General features: G+C 34.0%; 3 protein-coding genes across 3 annotated transcripts; 2 read left to right on the top strand and 1 right to left on the bottom strand.

The window, feature by feature from the left end:
* Positions 1–1,816: 1,816 nt before the first annotated feature.
* LOC105346963 (uncharacterized) lies at positions 1,817–10,024 on the bottom strand. The gene is made up of 2 exons (XM_066088021.1): positions 9,991–10,024; positions 1,817–4,231 (listed from the first exon to the last, which is right to left on the bottom strand). Exon 2 carries the CDS (start codon positions 4,228–4,230, stop codon positions 2,410–2,412), a length of 1,821 nt encoding a protein of 606 aa, XP_065944093.1. The 5' UTR covers position 4,231; positions 9,991–10,024; the 3' UTR covers positions 1,817–2,409.
* Positions 4,832–8,754, top strand: LOC105346962 (uncharacterized). Its single transcript, XM_011455782.4, has 2 exons — positions 4,832–5,346; positions 6,530–8,754. The coding sequence occupies exons 1-2, from the start codon at positions 5,340–5,342 to the stop codon at positions 8,704–8,706; spliced, it is 2,184 nt and encodes a 727-aa protein (XP_011454084.3). The 5' UTR covers positions 4,832–5,339; the 3' UTR covers positions 8,707–8,754.
* Positions 10,025–11,478: 1,454 nt separating the features above from the next.
* LOC117689232 (E3 ubiquitin-protein ligase TRIM71-like) lies at positions 11,479–14,027 on the top strand. Its single transcript, XM_034469555.2, has one exon. The coding sequence runs from the start codon at positions 11,533–11,535 to the stop codon at positions 13,417–13,419; it is 1,887 nt and encodes a 628-aa protein (XP_034325446.2). The 5' UTR covers positions 11,479–11,532; the 3' UTR covers positions 13,420–14,027.
* Positions 14,028–16,908: the final 2,881 nt, after the last annotated feature.

Genomic DNA, 16,908 nt, shown 5'->3' with positions numbered 1-16,908 from the left:
AACTCGCCGTGAAAAGTCTGGAGTTTTCTCATGAAAAAAATTTCACCGTGTGTTTTGTTACAGTGACACTGACAGTTAATCTTAATTGCTTAATTGAAATTTCTACCTTTCATCCATTGTTCGGAAGATTTTAACGCTTTCGCATGTCGACTATAATAATAGATTCTCAAGCGATTCACAGCTTTTTGACACGATATTGACATAAAAAAGTATACCATACCGCTTATAGTATTTAAAGAAAATTTTAAACATATCTTAAATAATTATTGTTTTATTGGGTGTATTCTTGCATATTATTTTTACGAAGTAAATATCAGATTTTTTTCTAGATTGTGTTTTTCAAACTGAAGACAAATGCAACAATGTTAACAAATTGTGTCATGAAAATTGAAGAATTTCAATAAGATAACGAATTTATTGCAATTACAATTTCATATATTGAGAGCTACAGAACTTCAGAAGCAAAATAATAAAACCCTCTCAGTCTCTCTCTGGTATGCTACAAACATCACTCTAAAATAGTTTAAATTAAAATTTGAGTGGTATTATACAAAAATTAGATTCAGATCGCTGAACAAACAAGAATGTTTGATACTCATTAGAGATTACTTATCTATTTCACTACCGACAAATATCCAATTAATGGGTGTACGGCCGATTGTTTTCAAGTGTGATAGATAAGAAAAATATCAAAGGTGTACAAGACCACCCGGGGGTACGAAAGTTTTAAAAATTAACGACCGGAATTATTTTAAAAAATGTTCAAGATGGCCCCAGGAATAAAATTTTAAAAATAAAAATTCCTTGTACATTTGAATTGTGATTTATGACTTTTAAAAACAAAATCAAAGAATTTTTTCAGATCTATCAGAAGTGTAATATCAGGCGATATTAATTATGTTATTTTAACCCGTGGACCTGCGAAATTAACATGATCTAAGAAAATCGGTATTTTCGTGTACCACGGAGAGAGAGAGAGAGAGAGAGAGAGAGAGAGAGAGAGAGAGAGAGAGAGAGAGAGAGAGAGAGAGAGAGAGAGAGATTTGAACCTGTTTTATGGTATAAACATAACTATACTGTCTGTGTAATAGTTTAGAATTGAAAAGACATAGAAATGCACATTATCAAAATGGTTAAACCATTGAGTAGGCTGTAATAGAATCTACCAGTGTCAATGTGGAAAGGGAAGCAACTCATATGTATAAAACTGCAAATTACTGCAGTGCACAGCATATGTAGAATTCTTTTTTTGGCGAGGTCCCTGCATGGATTTTACCACATGGGTAGCATCAAGTCACAAGCAAGTTTGCGTTTAAACCAAAAGCGATGGGTAATTCTACATTTAAAGGTTTCAAATCGCTTGATACTCTTAGATACTGTGAGAATGTTAACTTAATGAATTGCTTCGTCTTTTTAACTTTATGATCTACATTATGTCTATAATAACGATATTCTATAAAAATAAAGCGTCATTTTCATGCAATTGGTCAAGAAAATTATGTACTTGGTGGGGGGGGGGGGGTATCAAAAAGGAGAAAAATGTCTTTGTTGATAGAAGGTGCATAAAATGAAACAATTTTCTTATAAGAGATAATTTTCGATGTTTGGCATGCGATTCAAATCGATATACATATTTAAATGCGATTTTTTAAATCAAAGAATTGTTCAATATATTGTTAAAAACCTGCATCGAACGCAATGAACTGTTAATCAATTTGTGTGTAATTTACATGAATATCTATTTCTTTTTTCTCAAGTTATATTGTTTAACTTTCGACTGAACAAAACTAGTATAAAATCTGCAGACAACAAAAGCTCCTTTTTAAACAAAAAATATATTGAGAGACTATTTCCGGATTTCAATAATTCTTATAAGTCATTCAATTTAAACCTTAGAAGTTTTGTTCTAAACTTACCACTAGTAATGTCCCTTAGGATGAATTTGAAAGATCAGACCCTTGTTTGACAGCATTTGTTATCCAATTTTTATGTACTGTACCTTGTTCCTACCAGAAATATATTCACATTTATTGCCTTTAAATACGATGTGTTATGTGAATACAAAACATTCAAAAGACACTCATTTGAAGTCAACATTGGCTTTAAAATGACGTCATTGATGATGTAGTCGATCCAAGGTGGTGCCGCAGTGTTTTCTTCAGTGCCCTGATAAAACGGCATCCTGTCATTCAATTTAGACAATTGTAGAATTTCTGTTTCTCTTTAAATTTTCTAAAGCGCAAACTATATTTGGCCAAAACTCCCTTTTTATGATTAGCATATAATTTGTCGTTAATTAAATAAAATTATCCATATAATGTGATTATTACAAAATTTTTCTCTTAAAATAAGTGATTTATCGGGGCTTATGTTGGCTTTACTACATAAATTTTACAAAAAGGTACGTCTTTAAACATCATGCATTCTTCTTTCGAGTTCATCCACAATATCCTCCAGTGACTGTAGGATTTCCAAACTCACTGAGGGTCTGGCTGGGAGGTCGATCATATCTTGAAACCAGAAGTTGTTGAATGCTTTCTGATTCGATGAGTAGACGAAGAAAAGAGCTTTCAGCACAAATACCACCAATGCTGGCAAGTTCTCACGTGTCCATATCTCATTGTCTGTAAGCATAAACTTCATAAAGAAAAATATCATTTTTAGATAATAGGTTTTAATCAGTGGTTTTGAGCTACGACAGTTTTGTGTAGAGTTCAGGTTGTCACCATCTGATGTAGGATTCTGCGTTACAGATTTATTCTTTAAATCTAGCTCCGTATAAACACTCTCAGAGGAAGCAACTGTTCCACTAGGTCTTTCTCCAGTTTCGGTTGAAGGTTTATGGTCATCCACATCGGAGTTAGACGATAAAGACGATCGATCATAGAGAACCTCGTACTTAATCCTACGACCGGATGACGAGTTCGATGACGCCTCGTCGTCAGAATCATCGCTCGAGTCATCGCCCAACTCCTGGCGCCATCCTGCAAGTGGTTCTACTGTGAAGGCAGGCACCACCCCGAGTGGCACCGCCGTGACCGAGGTCAAGGTCGTGCTGGGTGGTTCATCAAGCTTCATATCGTATGTTCCCGCTCTTGATTCTAGATCCTCTGTTTTCTGGATAAATGTCTCTTTCAGAATCTTCAACACTCTGTAAAGTTGTTTTTCCTTTGATTCAAAGTCGTACTGTGAAAAGACGAATTGTTCAAGCGAATTAAAAGACACTCGCCATGTCTCGCTATATCTGTAGGACCATGTCTTTATGTCCGTGTTCTGCGTTTCAAGTATCTTATCAAAGGCAAACGGAACAACCATAATTTTGAGCTTGAAGTGAAGCATCTCAGTTAACTTTGACATCAACTCGTTTTTAGAATCAGACATGTTATTCCAAGTTCTAAGCTCTAGGACAGGTGGCGTGTATAAAGGTTTTGGTAAATCAAACGTTGGAGCAATATCAATATCCAGACCTAGTTCTTCCCACGACGTTGAAGAACGGTAAGTAGCATTAATCGTAGCGCACGGACCGTTGTGAACAGAATGCCAGAAGAGACCTTTTTCTACACCTGCTGGGGACAAAGCTTTTGGGACATCAATGGAATGAAGTGCTTTATCTACCAGCTCACTGAAATGATTTTCAATTTTTCGCAGGGACAAGATCTGTTCTCCTTCATTCAATACTCCATCCTCTTCTGCCATAGTAACGAACTCCGTGAAATCCTGGATGAACCCGACATCTTTGACCACCAGGTATACAAATCCTTTCTTGCGTTTCGAAAACCGTGACTCAAGTGCGTCGCATGCAGAACAAAGCCTCTCTACCTTAGCGGTGAAATCAAATTCGTCAGGTTTTCCCACCTTTACGTCATCGAAAAAGCTTCCACCGCGTAAGAGAGTTGAGGTGAATCGCGGGTCGATTTCTCCAATTTTCTTAATGATCCGCTCCACAAAAGTCACCACCGCATTCGCCACTTCCGCTGTCTTTGGATCTTTAGGGTCTACTCGATTCACCTGATCCAGTTTATCGAATACACGAAGGAGTTTTGTCTCGTGAAGAGAATCAGCTCGTTTGAAGAACTTTTGAGTTCTTACCACGTTGTCTGGATCGATGACATCTGAAGGAAAAGTTAACTGTGACTTGTTTTCTTGTGAAAAATGTAACGTTTCCTCCGAGGATGGTAAAATATGCCGTCGGAATTCCTCAAATACTGCACCATTTAGAAGGGCATTCATCCTGAAAAAAAAGATAAATAAAAAATTAGATGATTACGGTCTTCCTTGGAAGACTGTATAAAGACTATAAAGAGTTGAAATAATATACAGTCCCGGGTTGTGCACTTCCTCTTCTATGTGATTTTTAGAAAACACATGATGTGAAAATTTACATTTATTTCATTGGTTGAAATACTGTTTGGTGCTAGGGAGGTAATTTTCTGATGATCTTTTTTCAGTACGACTTAATAATTTTCGTAGATTTCAAATCTTAAAAAGTGAGAAAACGAAAAAAGAATAAAATTTGCTATAAATGAAAAAAGGCTTTAATTTATCGATACAGCTAGTTGAAAGCAATATTCTATAATATCTATGGAATTTTTTTTCTTTTTGCATTGTTTATGGAAATGCAAAAAAAGTGAAAATTTGATACGGTATGGCCAATGTAAAAAAAATATGCATATTACATGTACAAATTGTTAAACCAATATCAAGAAAACAAGATGCTGAATAATGTGGTATTAACTTTGATTTTATTGAAATGATATGAACCCTTCCCAAGATCTCTTTTCCCCTGCTATATCTACTACTACTCGATCTCAACTAAACAACAATTTTAGGCACGCACGTTTACGGCATATATAAAAAAGTTCCACATGTATTGTAGAGGAAGGGGACATTTATAAAATGTATAGAAAAAAGAGGTTAATTTTCCTGGATAACATATTGCTAATTAGAGTTTGCTCTAAATACGTTAAGCTCTTTAAAAAAGCTAAATTTGTATTATATATACATAAATGGATTTTTTAAACACATAGAGCTAAAATATTTTATAGTTTAGTTGAGGTAATTATGGGATATATATAGGGCATCCCCCACCCCCCACACACACTACCACCGTCAGTACATACAGTATTAATGACGAATTCATTGTAGTTCGTGATTTTAGAATTACACTATATGTTATAGGACATCCTAATTAGTCTTATATAAGATATTTCCGGGACAGGCTCTGTAGATTGTATTATTTCCCTGTATGACGACGTATATGAGTATTGCATTACCCTATTTTTTACAAAAACGTCGAGACACATCTGGCTACCAACGAAATTCTCAACGAACAGAAAGTGATGACAGGTAAATACGTTTTCAAACTAATCTCTACAATATTTTCCTTAGCAGGTTGATACATTGGCGGATCCATAGATGGAAGGGGGGGGGGGGATTAAGGGGTTTGAAACCCACTATCTCTAGGACATGATTTTTAAAACTTAAAATGCTCATTTAGAAGCAATTTTTTCATCTTTAATCTATACTATAGACTAAATACTATAATTATCTAACATAAAAATATTTAATCTATGTGATTTTGGAAATAGCTTATTTAAAATTTCGTACAACGAACCGTAGTTTTATAAACAAAATTTATTTTGTAGGAGGTATTTTATAGAAAAAATAAAACTTTCTTCTTCAGCATCCAAATGTTGATTTCTTCAAGTAAGAATGTGGAAAATAAAAAAAATTTACATAAAACATTATCGCTAAATACAGAGATTTTTATTAATATCCACTAGGTATTTTCCTTTTGATTTTCTTAATAGAATCGATTGTAGTTCATAAAGTTTTGAATTGACAAGCCAGAAACCTAAGCAATTAAGTAAAATGAAGTCACGTTTGAGTACACCCTATCGTTTTACTCATAAAAACTTCTTTCAAATGTATTTTTTAGCAAACTAAATTTCAGTTGCGTTGCCTTTGCATAGATTATATCTTGATCAATCAAAACAAAAGCTACATTAAAAGATTTAAAACAGACTAACCCGACGGCCAGAACTCTAAGTAGTTGTAGATACATGTGCTAAAGTAACCTTTACATATATGGAGCTATCTGGTCTCTCAGTGGTCGATCTTTTGACGAATAAAAGGTTAAAGTAGTATGGGACACCTGCTTGTTATTACCTACTTTCTATCGAAATAAACAATAAAATCAGACTTTTTGGTCAATTTTTTGTAAAATTTGAAAAACAGGTGAAAGTAATTTGTTTATCATTTACTTCTATCGAATCTATCAACAATATATAATCGAAAGGTGTCCCATACCACCTTAACCAGCGCTAGATTTTACACGTTTTGATGTTAATCGATTGGACCCCCCTTTCTCAAATTGCTGGATCCGCCTCTGTTGATTTATTATTGATCTCTAATGTATACGAATTGCTATTCATAATTGTTAATACAGATCTTGGTATTTGTATTCATGAGTGATCAGAAATCCAAGTTTACTGTTGATTTAAATACGTATCTTCATTTTTAAAATTAGAACACTGTTCAAAGTGGCTAGACGATCCTCATCTGTCCTTTTTGATTGCGGACAATTTAGTGAATGCAGTCGGGGATCCAGATGTGCAAAAAATACGGCGACACGTCATGGATGTTATGGATTTAGTCGAATACTGCAATGCCCAAACGGAAGTTATCAGATCTGGCGGGTGTGCGGAAGGATTCCGCATTAGAGGAACGGATGTAGACATAATGTATGTTAATAAACTGATCAAAGTTGTAGCAGAAACTCCAAAGAATGTCAACGTGTACGTGGCAGTCGTGCGACTGGTATTGTCTCCTGATGACCCACCTGGGTATGTAAAACTTGCTGTGTTGACTCCTTCTGCGCCTTTGCAACAAATTCAAGAATCTACCAAAAGGGTATCTGGGGTTAACTTCTTATCTAGTGAACTATATGTAAAATGGCACCAGAGGTTAAATCCCACCGGTGTTCTTCACGGACCCTGTGTGTTAGACAGAACAGAGCATGGAGATCATGATAGGGCATTTTGTCTGGAATACAAAGATTGGCCTGCATGCGCCAACGAATGGATTGAAAGGAAAAGACAACACGGGTGGCCATCGCAGAAACTAGTTAGAAAAATTAAAAATATCGGCTGCCATTTAATGGCGATTGGATCCAAGAAACTACATAGTGATTTTTCTTCGGATGATTTGGGAAACTCAACTTGGATAGGGGATCCTCTTCAATGGAGGATGTCTTTTTCTGTAGCAGAGAAACATCTGATTTACTCCTTCAACAACACACAGTTCTTGACGTATGGCATTTTCAAGCTTTTGAATCAAGAGGTATTTTCACAAGATCAGAGAGTGAAAGACTGTATATGTTCCTATTTTCTCAAAACAGCAGTATTTTGGACAATTGAAGAAACGCCGTCTGAGTACTGGAAACCAGAACGTTTGATTTTTTGCGTTGACATTTGCTTTCGAAGATTGATTGAATGGACTAAGAATGGATTTTGCCCAAATTATTTCATCAGGCAAAACAACATGTTCATGGGTAAGGTACAAGAATGGCAACTTGATCGTATTAGCAGCAAGCTTTATGAATTACACAGCGAAGGTTGGAGATGCCTGTTGCAATGCCACTCCTTAGTTTACTTGAAGGAAAACTTACAAAATGCAAGACGGCTGATAACACCTAATTCATACCCTATCTCAAACCCGGAGGAGGACTTCAAAGTGTTGAAATCTTCAAGAAGGGATGAAGACACAGTATATGGAGAAGCAAATATAGACGCAGCCTTAGTCAGCGAAATAATTGCCAAAACCCCAGCATCACCTTCAGTACAGGTACTTGAACTAGAACTTAAGAAATCTCTAACACGGGAAACTCAAAGAAATTTGGAAACTTTAGATCTTGATATACTGCGATTGCGTCGATTCCATACTTTATATCAGCTCGCGCTCATATATCTCAACATTTCACTGACGAAAAACACAACAAGAAGTAGGTACGCATACATTCGTAAAGCATTTCGTTACTTGCATCTTGTTCGTTTTTCGGATATCAGCAAAGGGAATCTCACGCTTGCAACTGCCTACTACTGCATAGGGAGGTTTGACTCGGCTCTTGATTACATCAAGAAATATGATGAAAAACTGGGAGAGGACCGTGGCTGTATACATATTCCTATATGTGAAGGTGTTGTTAGGTTTGATCAACAGTACCCTCATTCCTTCTGTGGACAGGGATTGAGTATCATGGAAAAGGTGTCGTCAGCGGCTTCATACGACTTCGCAGTCTATCAGTCAATGCCTCTTATTCCAATGGAGATCGCACTCGAGGTAGTTATGATGAGAAACACAGGATCAATTCTTACCATTCCACCTGAACTGTACTCAGGATTTTTAAAAGTTCTGTGTTACACTAACATGGGCAACCTAGAAATGGTAGGAATTGTGTCAGTAATGCTAAATGATATTCTGCAGAGAACAACGAAAGGAAAACAATATATGGCCTACATCATGCTTGGCGTTGCTTTCGTGAAGTTGGGAAACTACGAAGAAGCGTTGCGGTGTTACTGTTTAGCGCATATCCACAAAAGAAGATCGGCTGAAAGTGTACACAACTCGGACCGACCAGAATGGTATACCAGAACTTCAGTTTTGTTCTATATTGCTCAGATGCTTCGATCTTTGATACCAGTGTAACCAATTCGTAGTTTCTTTGATATATATAAAATCATTTTAATTTTTAAAAACACCCAAAATTATATATATATATATATATATCTATATATATATATATATTATAACTTTAGAGCGATTGGCGGCATTGCCAACACCTTCATAAGGACTGTGATTAAAAACTGTTTTAAATGTAGTTGTTACTTTCTTTAGTATTGTTAGTTATAGTGCTTGATTGTTTTCTTTGTTGTTGTTTTCATGTAATCTATTTCTTTTGTCTTAAAGAAGGGACTGGTTGTTTTTTACATTTTAATTTTAATTTTTAAAAACACCCAAAATTATATATATATATATATATATATATATATATATATATATATATATATATATATATATATATATATATATATATATATATATAATTTTGGGTGTTTTTAAAAATTAAAATGATTAGCGATGTTGTAAAATTGTTATAATGGCATCAAGTCTCATTTTCTCACCAAAGGTCGTGCTACACAAGCTTCGCAAAGCTTGTGTAGAATGATCAAGTCTCTCATACAGCTCATTGGTTCTCCTCGGATATCTCGCACACTTGGTAATGGTTGTTGAGTGTGCTAAATATTCGATGAGTTTCTATAAGAAGTGCTGAGCGCATTCCAATATTAGAAAGAAAACGAGTTGACATTATTATTTAAAACACATTTAGCAGTTCTTGTTTAAATCGTACGAAAGGTTTGACGTAAATCAACGTAAATCAACAACAACCAAAAAACCACCCACTGAAATATATATTGGCGTTAAACGAGTTGAAATTTGTTTCATTTGTGTAACTCTTTTGTATCGGCATTGTTATACGTTTTGTTTTTAATGGATGACCGACAAACCCTTTCTACCTTTAGTATCTGTTGCATTTATATATGACACTGAAAAATATATAAAATAACTGATATATTTCCTGTGATTCCATGTACGTGGAGAAAGAGCTATACAACTCATCTTTCTATTGTTTTATAAATTACAATTGATAAGGAAATAACAGTTATACTCGGAAATACATGTACATACATATAACGTAGAGTTAAGTATGACACTAACCCTTCCTTATTACGCTGTCAGGGATCTTTGAGATGATTTTTAAAAATACTCAGTTAATAAAATAGTTTTCCAAACCTTACTATAGTTGTTTTCATGAACTGATCCTATATACCAAAGCCTTGCTTAAATATGGTTAAATGGGTTAAACCTGGTATATGTCGATTTTTATTTTTTCATTGTATGAGTATGTATATATAGACCTCTTACATGTACGATTTTTAGTTTTATTCTGTATATATGTTCCTCTTGTACCTGAGTGAATAAACAGAACTTAAACTTGTTAGTGTAATTTGTTATAGTCTGTCCCAAGATATCTTGGATTCACATTTTGCTTAATTGCTTGATATCTATAAATACCTCAGGGTTCAAATGATGTTCATTCAAAAGTATAAAAAAATTTCCAAGATTTCTCAGTCGAAACGCCCCTGTTAACGTATCAGGTTTCAATATAATGCTAAAAAATGTGATGCCTACGGAGATTTTGTATTGCAGCAAGCCCGGATGATAACGTTGAAAAATTGCGCGATGTATTCCGAGTGTATTCCGAATGGAGTAAAGATGTAAACATTCCCCATTATAAATCTCCGTAAGGAATCTGTTTTCGTTCCTGTGAATTTTTCTGAGTGACAGTTGATAATTTGTCAATGAAATTATCTTGGAAATTATCCTTTTCAACTATTACAAGTGCACTTCTTTCACAGGTATGTGTATTTTTTTTTAAAAATTGTCCAAATGTGCTGCATAAATATCTTGGGACAGACTATAGTGTAAAATAGCGTTATTTTAAAAAAAAGAACCAATTATAATCTTAATCATGTCTGTCACTCTAAAGGAATACCGAACAGTCAGTTTGTCTTTAGAAATCCCAAGAATATACATGTTTTTTAATTAAAAAAATATTAAGCCAAAATAATGATATTTGTTGAGTATTTCCAAATTTGATGCATCCATTTTTAACTACATACTACTACTCTCTTCATTTGAATCTTTAAAAAGTCAAAATCTTACTTATAACCAAAATAAAATAACACTTGGAAATTGTATCTCTGAAAACATAGGTAAATAATCTTCAAATGAATATCATTTTGAAGTTTATCTACATGAAAGGATTCACCGTTTTAGACCTTGTATACATATTAATACTGGTTGTCAACTTGCGAGAGATCGAAGCAAAATTAATGTGGATTATCTCCTCTTTGTTATGTGTTTTAAAAATACATACTAAACAAAACAATCTTCCGTGGATATAAACTTTATTTTCAAAGATTGTTTGCTTTGTATGTTAAAACCTCACTTTCGTTAAACACTCTACAATATAATTTTTGATAAACGTGAATAAATGATAAAGAAATCTTGAAAACTAAATAAAACATTTCTATTTTATATGCTTTTTACCATACATGTATGATAAAGAATATGCTTTAAAATCGCGTGACAACAAAGAAAAATTCAGGAACAATTAAAAAGTACGGATTTTTTTTTTGTCAAATGAAAAATATTTTGTCTGTCGGTACATAATTAAGTGAATCTACATGTATATAGCCAAATCTCTGGACCGCCAGACAAAATTTAGGAAATGTATATTTTCAATCTAATATTTCTTATCATATTTTTTTGAATGTTACTTTATACATCCAACAAAATAGATATTGGTGTGTCGAGTCTCTGAACAGCAGCAATAAAAATCGGGATCTAGATTACAAAAATAAATACATAAACCCGACCTACTTTCGTTTTGAAAAGTTTCTCGTAAAAATGGCAACATCAAGCCATCACGATGCTAACGTCGATTTTACGGTATGTCCTGTTTGTTTAGACAAGCTTCAGACTCCGAGGTCCTTGCCATGTTCCCATATGTTTTGTCATCGTTGTTTATCAGCCCACATCGAGTCTTCATGCCAGGACTCTGACCCAGCCTTTGGATTTCCCTGCCCAGTGTGTCGCGTTTTTGTACCAGCACCCGGAATTTTGCGCCAATATCCAACTCAAGACTGGGCGAGTCGATTCCCGGAAAATTCGTTCCTAAGTGCGTGTATACGTAAGCAAGTATCACCGAGTGACACTACATGTGGACCTTGTGAAATATTGGGTGAGCATGGCATTAGAGCAGAGAGTTGGTGTATAGAGTGCGAAGACTCAATTTGTGAGAAATGTGTTCAAAGGCACAACATGTTCAAAGCATTGCAGTCCCATAAGATATTACCCATCACAAACTTTGAAACAGACATTGTTAAATTTTTAGAAAAATCACAGAAAACTTTTAAAGGACTTTGTGAAAAACACGAAGAGAGAAATATCGAGTTAATTTGCGATCTTCATCAAATAGGGTGCTGCTCTCTCTGCATTGTCAACGAACACAAACAATGTGAAACGTTTTCTACTTTTTCAGAAGCTGCTGAAAAGGGTTCAGATGAAACAAAATTGAAAGTAGTTCAAGAGATTAAGTATATTTTATCGAAGGTTGAAACAATTATCCAAAAAGGAAAACAGAATATTTTTGATGTAGATGACGAAACGGACACTTGCTCCGAGAAAATCAAGAATATGATTGAAGAAATGGTTGTTGGATTGAGAAACCTGGAGGAGACATATTTAAATCAGTTGGCCGAGGTTTCGAAGGATGTAAGACAAAAGCTTGAGGGATCAATTAGGTCACTTGAACAAAGGAAGATGTATCTAACACATTGGTTAGATGAATTATCAAAAGATGCACCGACTCAAACTAAAGAGGAACTTGTCACTAAGTGTTTGAATGCTAAACAAATATTGAAAGCTGTCAAAAGTTTATCTTTGATTCAAAAGAAACTTGGCATAAGTGCCGAAGTGAGTAGTGTTATTGAAAAACTTAATTCCCTAGGTACTTTATTCAGTGCTAAAACAACTGAAAAAAATATTGATTTTAATGACATTCAGCATGCAACTTTTGTAGAAATTGCTAAGTTCAGTATTCCAGGTAGCGATATAAATGGCGGAGGATTTCTTCCAAGTGGTCAGTTGTTACTGTGTGATTATTCTTCAGAAAAATGTATGGTATGTAGCGAGGATGGAACGGTTGTTCAGGAAATACCTCTCTCTGGTGCACCATGGGATGCATATTTTGAATCTGATGGACGAACACTCGTCACAATACCAGGTGAAAAGGCAGTAGTAGTTTTACAGGAAAACACACTAGCTATAGAAAAAACAATAGATCTATCATGTAAATGTGGAGGGATTGCAAAAAGGCAAGGCAGATATTTGATTGGCACCGAAGAATCCATTGAGGAATTCACCTCAGATTTCATCCACCTTGAATCTCGGGTAAAAAATATCACCTATGACATTGCTGTCGACAATGATGGTTTCGTAGTTTTTGGAGACTGTGGCAAACCGACAATCACTAAAGAGAATCCAAGCCTAAACTACAAAAGGATGTTTACTTACAGAAACGTAGAACCATATGGCCTAGCTATCGACAACAATGGCTTTATCTTTGTTAACGGTAAGGACAGTGGAAAAATTCATATTCTATCGGATGATGGACATCTTTTAAAAAAATTTGACATTGATTCACCACAGTGTATAAAATTTAAGAAAAACAGTCAAAGGTTTTTTGTTGCAAACACCGAAGGCGTTGTAAAGATTTTTGAAACCACATGGTAGATATAATTTGCATTGATGACTTGAATTTAAACTCTCCAGATATTTACAGAATATTTTAAAATATTCTTTACCTCTTTTTTGTACAGTTTATTATACTTTAGGTGGATTAGAAATAGCTTCTTTGTTTTGAACAACGTTTTTGAATAAAAAAAAAATTATATCTCTGATAAAGATAAAATTTTAAATTCCTATTAAAATAGATTCTTATCTGTACATGTATATTACCATATGCAGATATAAACCATATATAAGTTTTTGTACTTTAAAAAAAACCGATTTTGTTCACACGGCTATTAACAAAGCATAGACACGATAAAGCAGAAGGTGATATGAAACACGGTTATCTTTTTACGATATTTCTTTACTGTACCATGATCCTTTATAAAGATTCAAAGTTAAAATCATGATCCCCGGTAATAGGTTGTGACTACAATTGGGGGGTCGAATTTCAACATGGGAATATATAGAGAACAAAATCTTTTCGAAGTTATTTGTGTGGAAGCATTCCCATGTAGTGTAGATTCAATCATGATCTTCGGGAGAAGGGCGGGGTTACAGTTTGGGATAAAATTTAGAGATAGGAATATATAAAGAAAAATATTTTAGAATCTTTTTCTAAAAAATTGCAGTAACTTGTGTAGAAGCATTCCCAGATAGTGTAGATTCAAACTATGTTAACTTTGTTCAAATAACGATCCCTGAGGTTACATTGTGGCGACATTTGGGGGCCGGGTTGTTGAATTTTTACAAAGAAATATGTATATAGTGGAATTGTTTGCAAATCTTCTAAAAAGCCAAAGTAATATGACTATAAATCACCCTGTTTAAAAGTGGCTATATGCTAAACATAAAAAAAATATCTGAAGAAAACTTTGAAAAACCTATTGTACAGGCATATATTACCCCGGGACGGCCTGCGGTACACGGCTGCTCTGCCTCGGCGAGAGCGGGGGTCTCTGTAGCTACCTCGGGTTACTCTGGCAAACCTGGAGTGAAAAGTGTTTGGACCGGGACATACTGAAAGTTTATATAAATGATATACTTTTATGTTTTGCGTCAAATAAAATGACTTTGTATATGTGTTTATTATATTTGAAATGTGGTAGAAAAATATCATGAAATGACATCCATATGAATTATTTACGCAAAAATATGAAAGACTCGAAAATTTGAATTGACCTGATATATTCAGCTGACCTGAAATTTTATACAAATGATACATTTATTATGTTTGGAGTCAAATTAGATGACTATGTGTGGGGTTCTACAATACATACATGTAGCTTAGAATTCTTCTTGGAAAAGCCAAAAAATTCATATTAGAAAAAATGTGCGCAATATTATTCATATACAGCGAAACTATTTGCCAAGCAAATAACATATCGTGGATTATAGCATAAAAATAGTCAATAACATCAACTTCCGTCAGTACTTCAGTACTTTGATTTGTATATGTCCCCATAAAGCAGATTATGGTATTGCTATTGTTGCTATGTGAGCAATAAAAGAATAGGGTCACAAACCAGAACAAAATTCCCGGTTAATGGGTCATTAATAATGCGTAAATAATCACAATAAAATAACAACCAAGGCTATTAATTAACAAGAGGCCCATGGGGCCACATCGCTCACCTGAGCAACAATGGGCGTTCAAAAGAAATTGTGCCATATGGTCCCTCGGTAGAATAACAAAAAATAAATATTGTAAAATATTCGAATTTTACACTTATTTTTGCATACACGTAATCTTTGACATTGTACCTTCATGAAATACTATTTTTTACCAGAATAAGAAAATCCTACGCAAGATATAAAACTAAACATTTGGTAGGGGTACACTGTTAAGTTGTTAACTTCCAATTCCCTATATTTTCGTTCTTCCCCTCCCCCCACTTTGTAAAGCGATCAAAATATATTAGAGCATATAGGTACATTTTTTTCATCAACTACTTACTAGTTATTGTATTTTTTTAAAAAATATAATAGTTATTGTATTTTATTTAAAAAATCCTACATGTATAGATGTGAAGAAGAAAATTTTACCTCAATGTGCTCAATTCCTCAAATTAATAACATTCAAAAATTTAATTTGTCTTCTCCATTATAATTAAATGACTGTTATTTACCTCGTGTACAAACCAGGATAATTTTCCACTGTGATATTTTCTTAGGAATAGCGATAATTACTTTATCCCCGCAACAGAAATGTGTCAGAACTATGGAAACTGTTTTAAAGATGTCTTTTTTATTTACTCGTGTCTGAAAAACTATCAAAATTGATGTAGAGTTCACATTATTTATTGTATAAAGAGGGGGCCCCAGAGAGTAGGTATATACAGATTATCATTCTTTTATTTTGTTTGTACAAGTATTTAACATACTCTAACTCATAAAGAATTTCTAATGTTCAACCAAAATTTCAGCGTCAATCGTATAATTATAAGCAAGATACAGAGCTCACAGTTCGCCTAGGTTTGAGTCATATTTGTTCACATGAGTTTATTACATTCAGCTTAAGATTTTTAACTTGGTATTTCCTATTCAGCATTTAAAATGGAAAAAAAAGAATGGCCTAAGATTTTCAATTCTTTTATTCACTCAAGACCAGTTCACTGGTATTTGAGGTTCAAAATCAGTTTATACAAATGTACACAAACACAGTCAAGGATCACATGTACAGTAGGAGTAATAATGACGAAAAAAAGGTTAAGTTTACAATACATTTGTACAATAAGTTGTTAAAGTTGGTTTCTGGAAGAACAGACTTTGAAAATTTTCTTAATAAATATTGACAAATTTTTTACTTTTTTAATCTTTAGTTATTAAGATCTGTGTACAAACATAGAATTGAGAGCAAATCTATGTATCTTGCTTATAATTCGAAGCTTAACACTCAAATATGGTTAGTAAATAGAAATTGTAAACAATTAAACACAAGAAACATGCACTATAACAAATAAAGAACACAATTTATTTTTTCGAAATGAATCATATATATATACATGTATATACCTACATATTTCCGTCAGCGATATCAAACTCTATTTAAACTGAATAAACTCGAGAAAATGCCGAGCATCTCAACAAAACTTATTGCATTAATCTACCATCACGCAAAAGATAATGCCGAATTACCGATAGAATGAATTGTATTTGCACAACAAGCAAATTCATCATAGTCAGATCGACCCTTTTTCGTATAATGTCATGGCTGCTTTAAACAAAGAACCTCGTTTTAGAAGTATGGAATACGAGTCTTGGTAAAATGGGTATGCAAACCCGGGCCGTGGCAAATAAAAGCCGGGGCAGATCGGCAATTGTCAATTCCAAATACGCATTATTTTGCAGCAATATTTACAGCGAATACAAATATACTGGTCCATCAAATATCCTGAAATTTTAATGAGATTGGCAGATTAATAACTGCCAATCTTTTGTTTTGCCCAGGTCAAGTCTTGCCTACCCATTTTACCGGATGCCGAACCCGAA

The sequence above is a fragment of the Magallana gigas genome, chromosome 6 (genome assembly GCF_963853765.1).
Source record: "Magallana gigas chromosome 6, xbMagGiga1.1, whole genome shotgun sequence".
NCBI classification, from domain to species: domain Eukaryota; kingdom Metazoa; phylum Mollusca; class Bivalvia; order Ostreida; family Ostreidae; genus Magallana; species Magallana gigas.
Note: the sequence above shows the minus strand (reverse complement) of the source record. Positions and strands in the feature narration are given on the sequence as shown.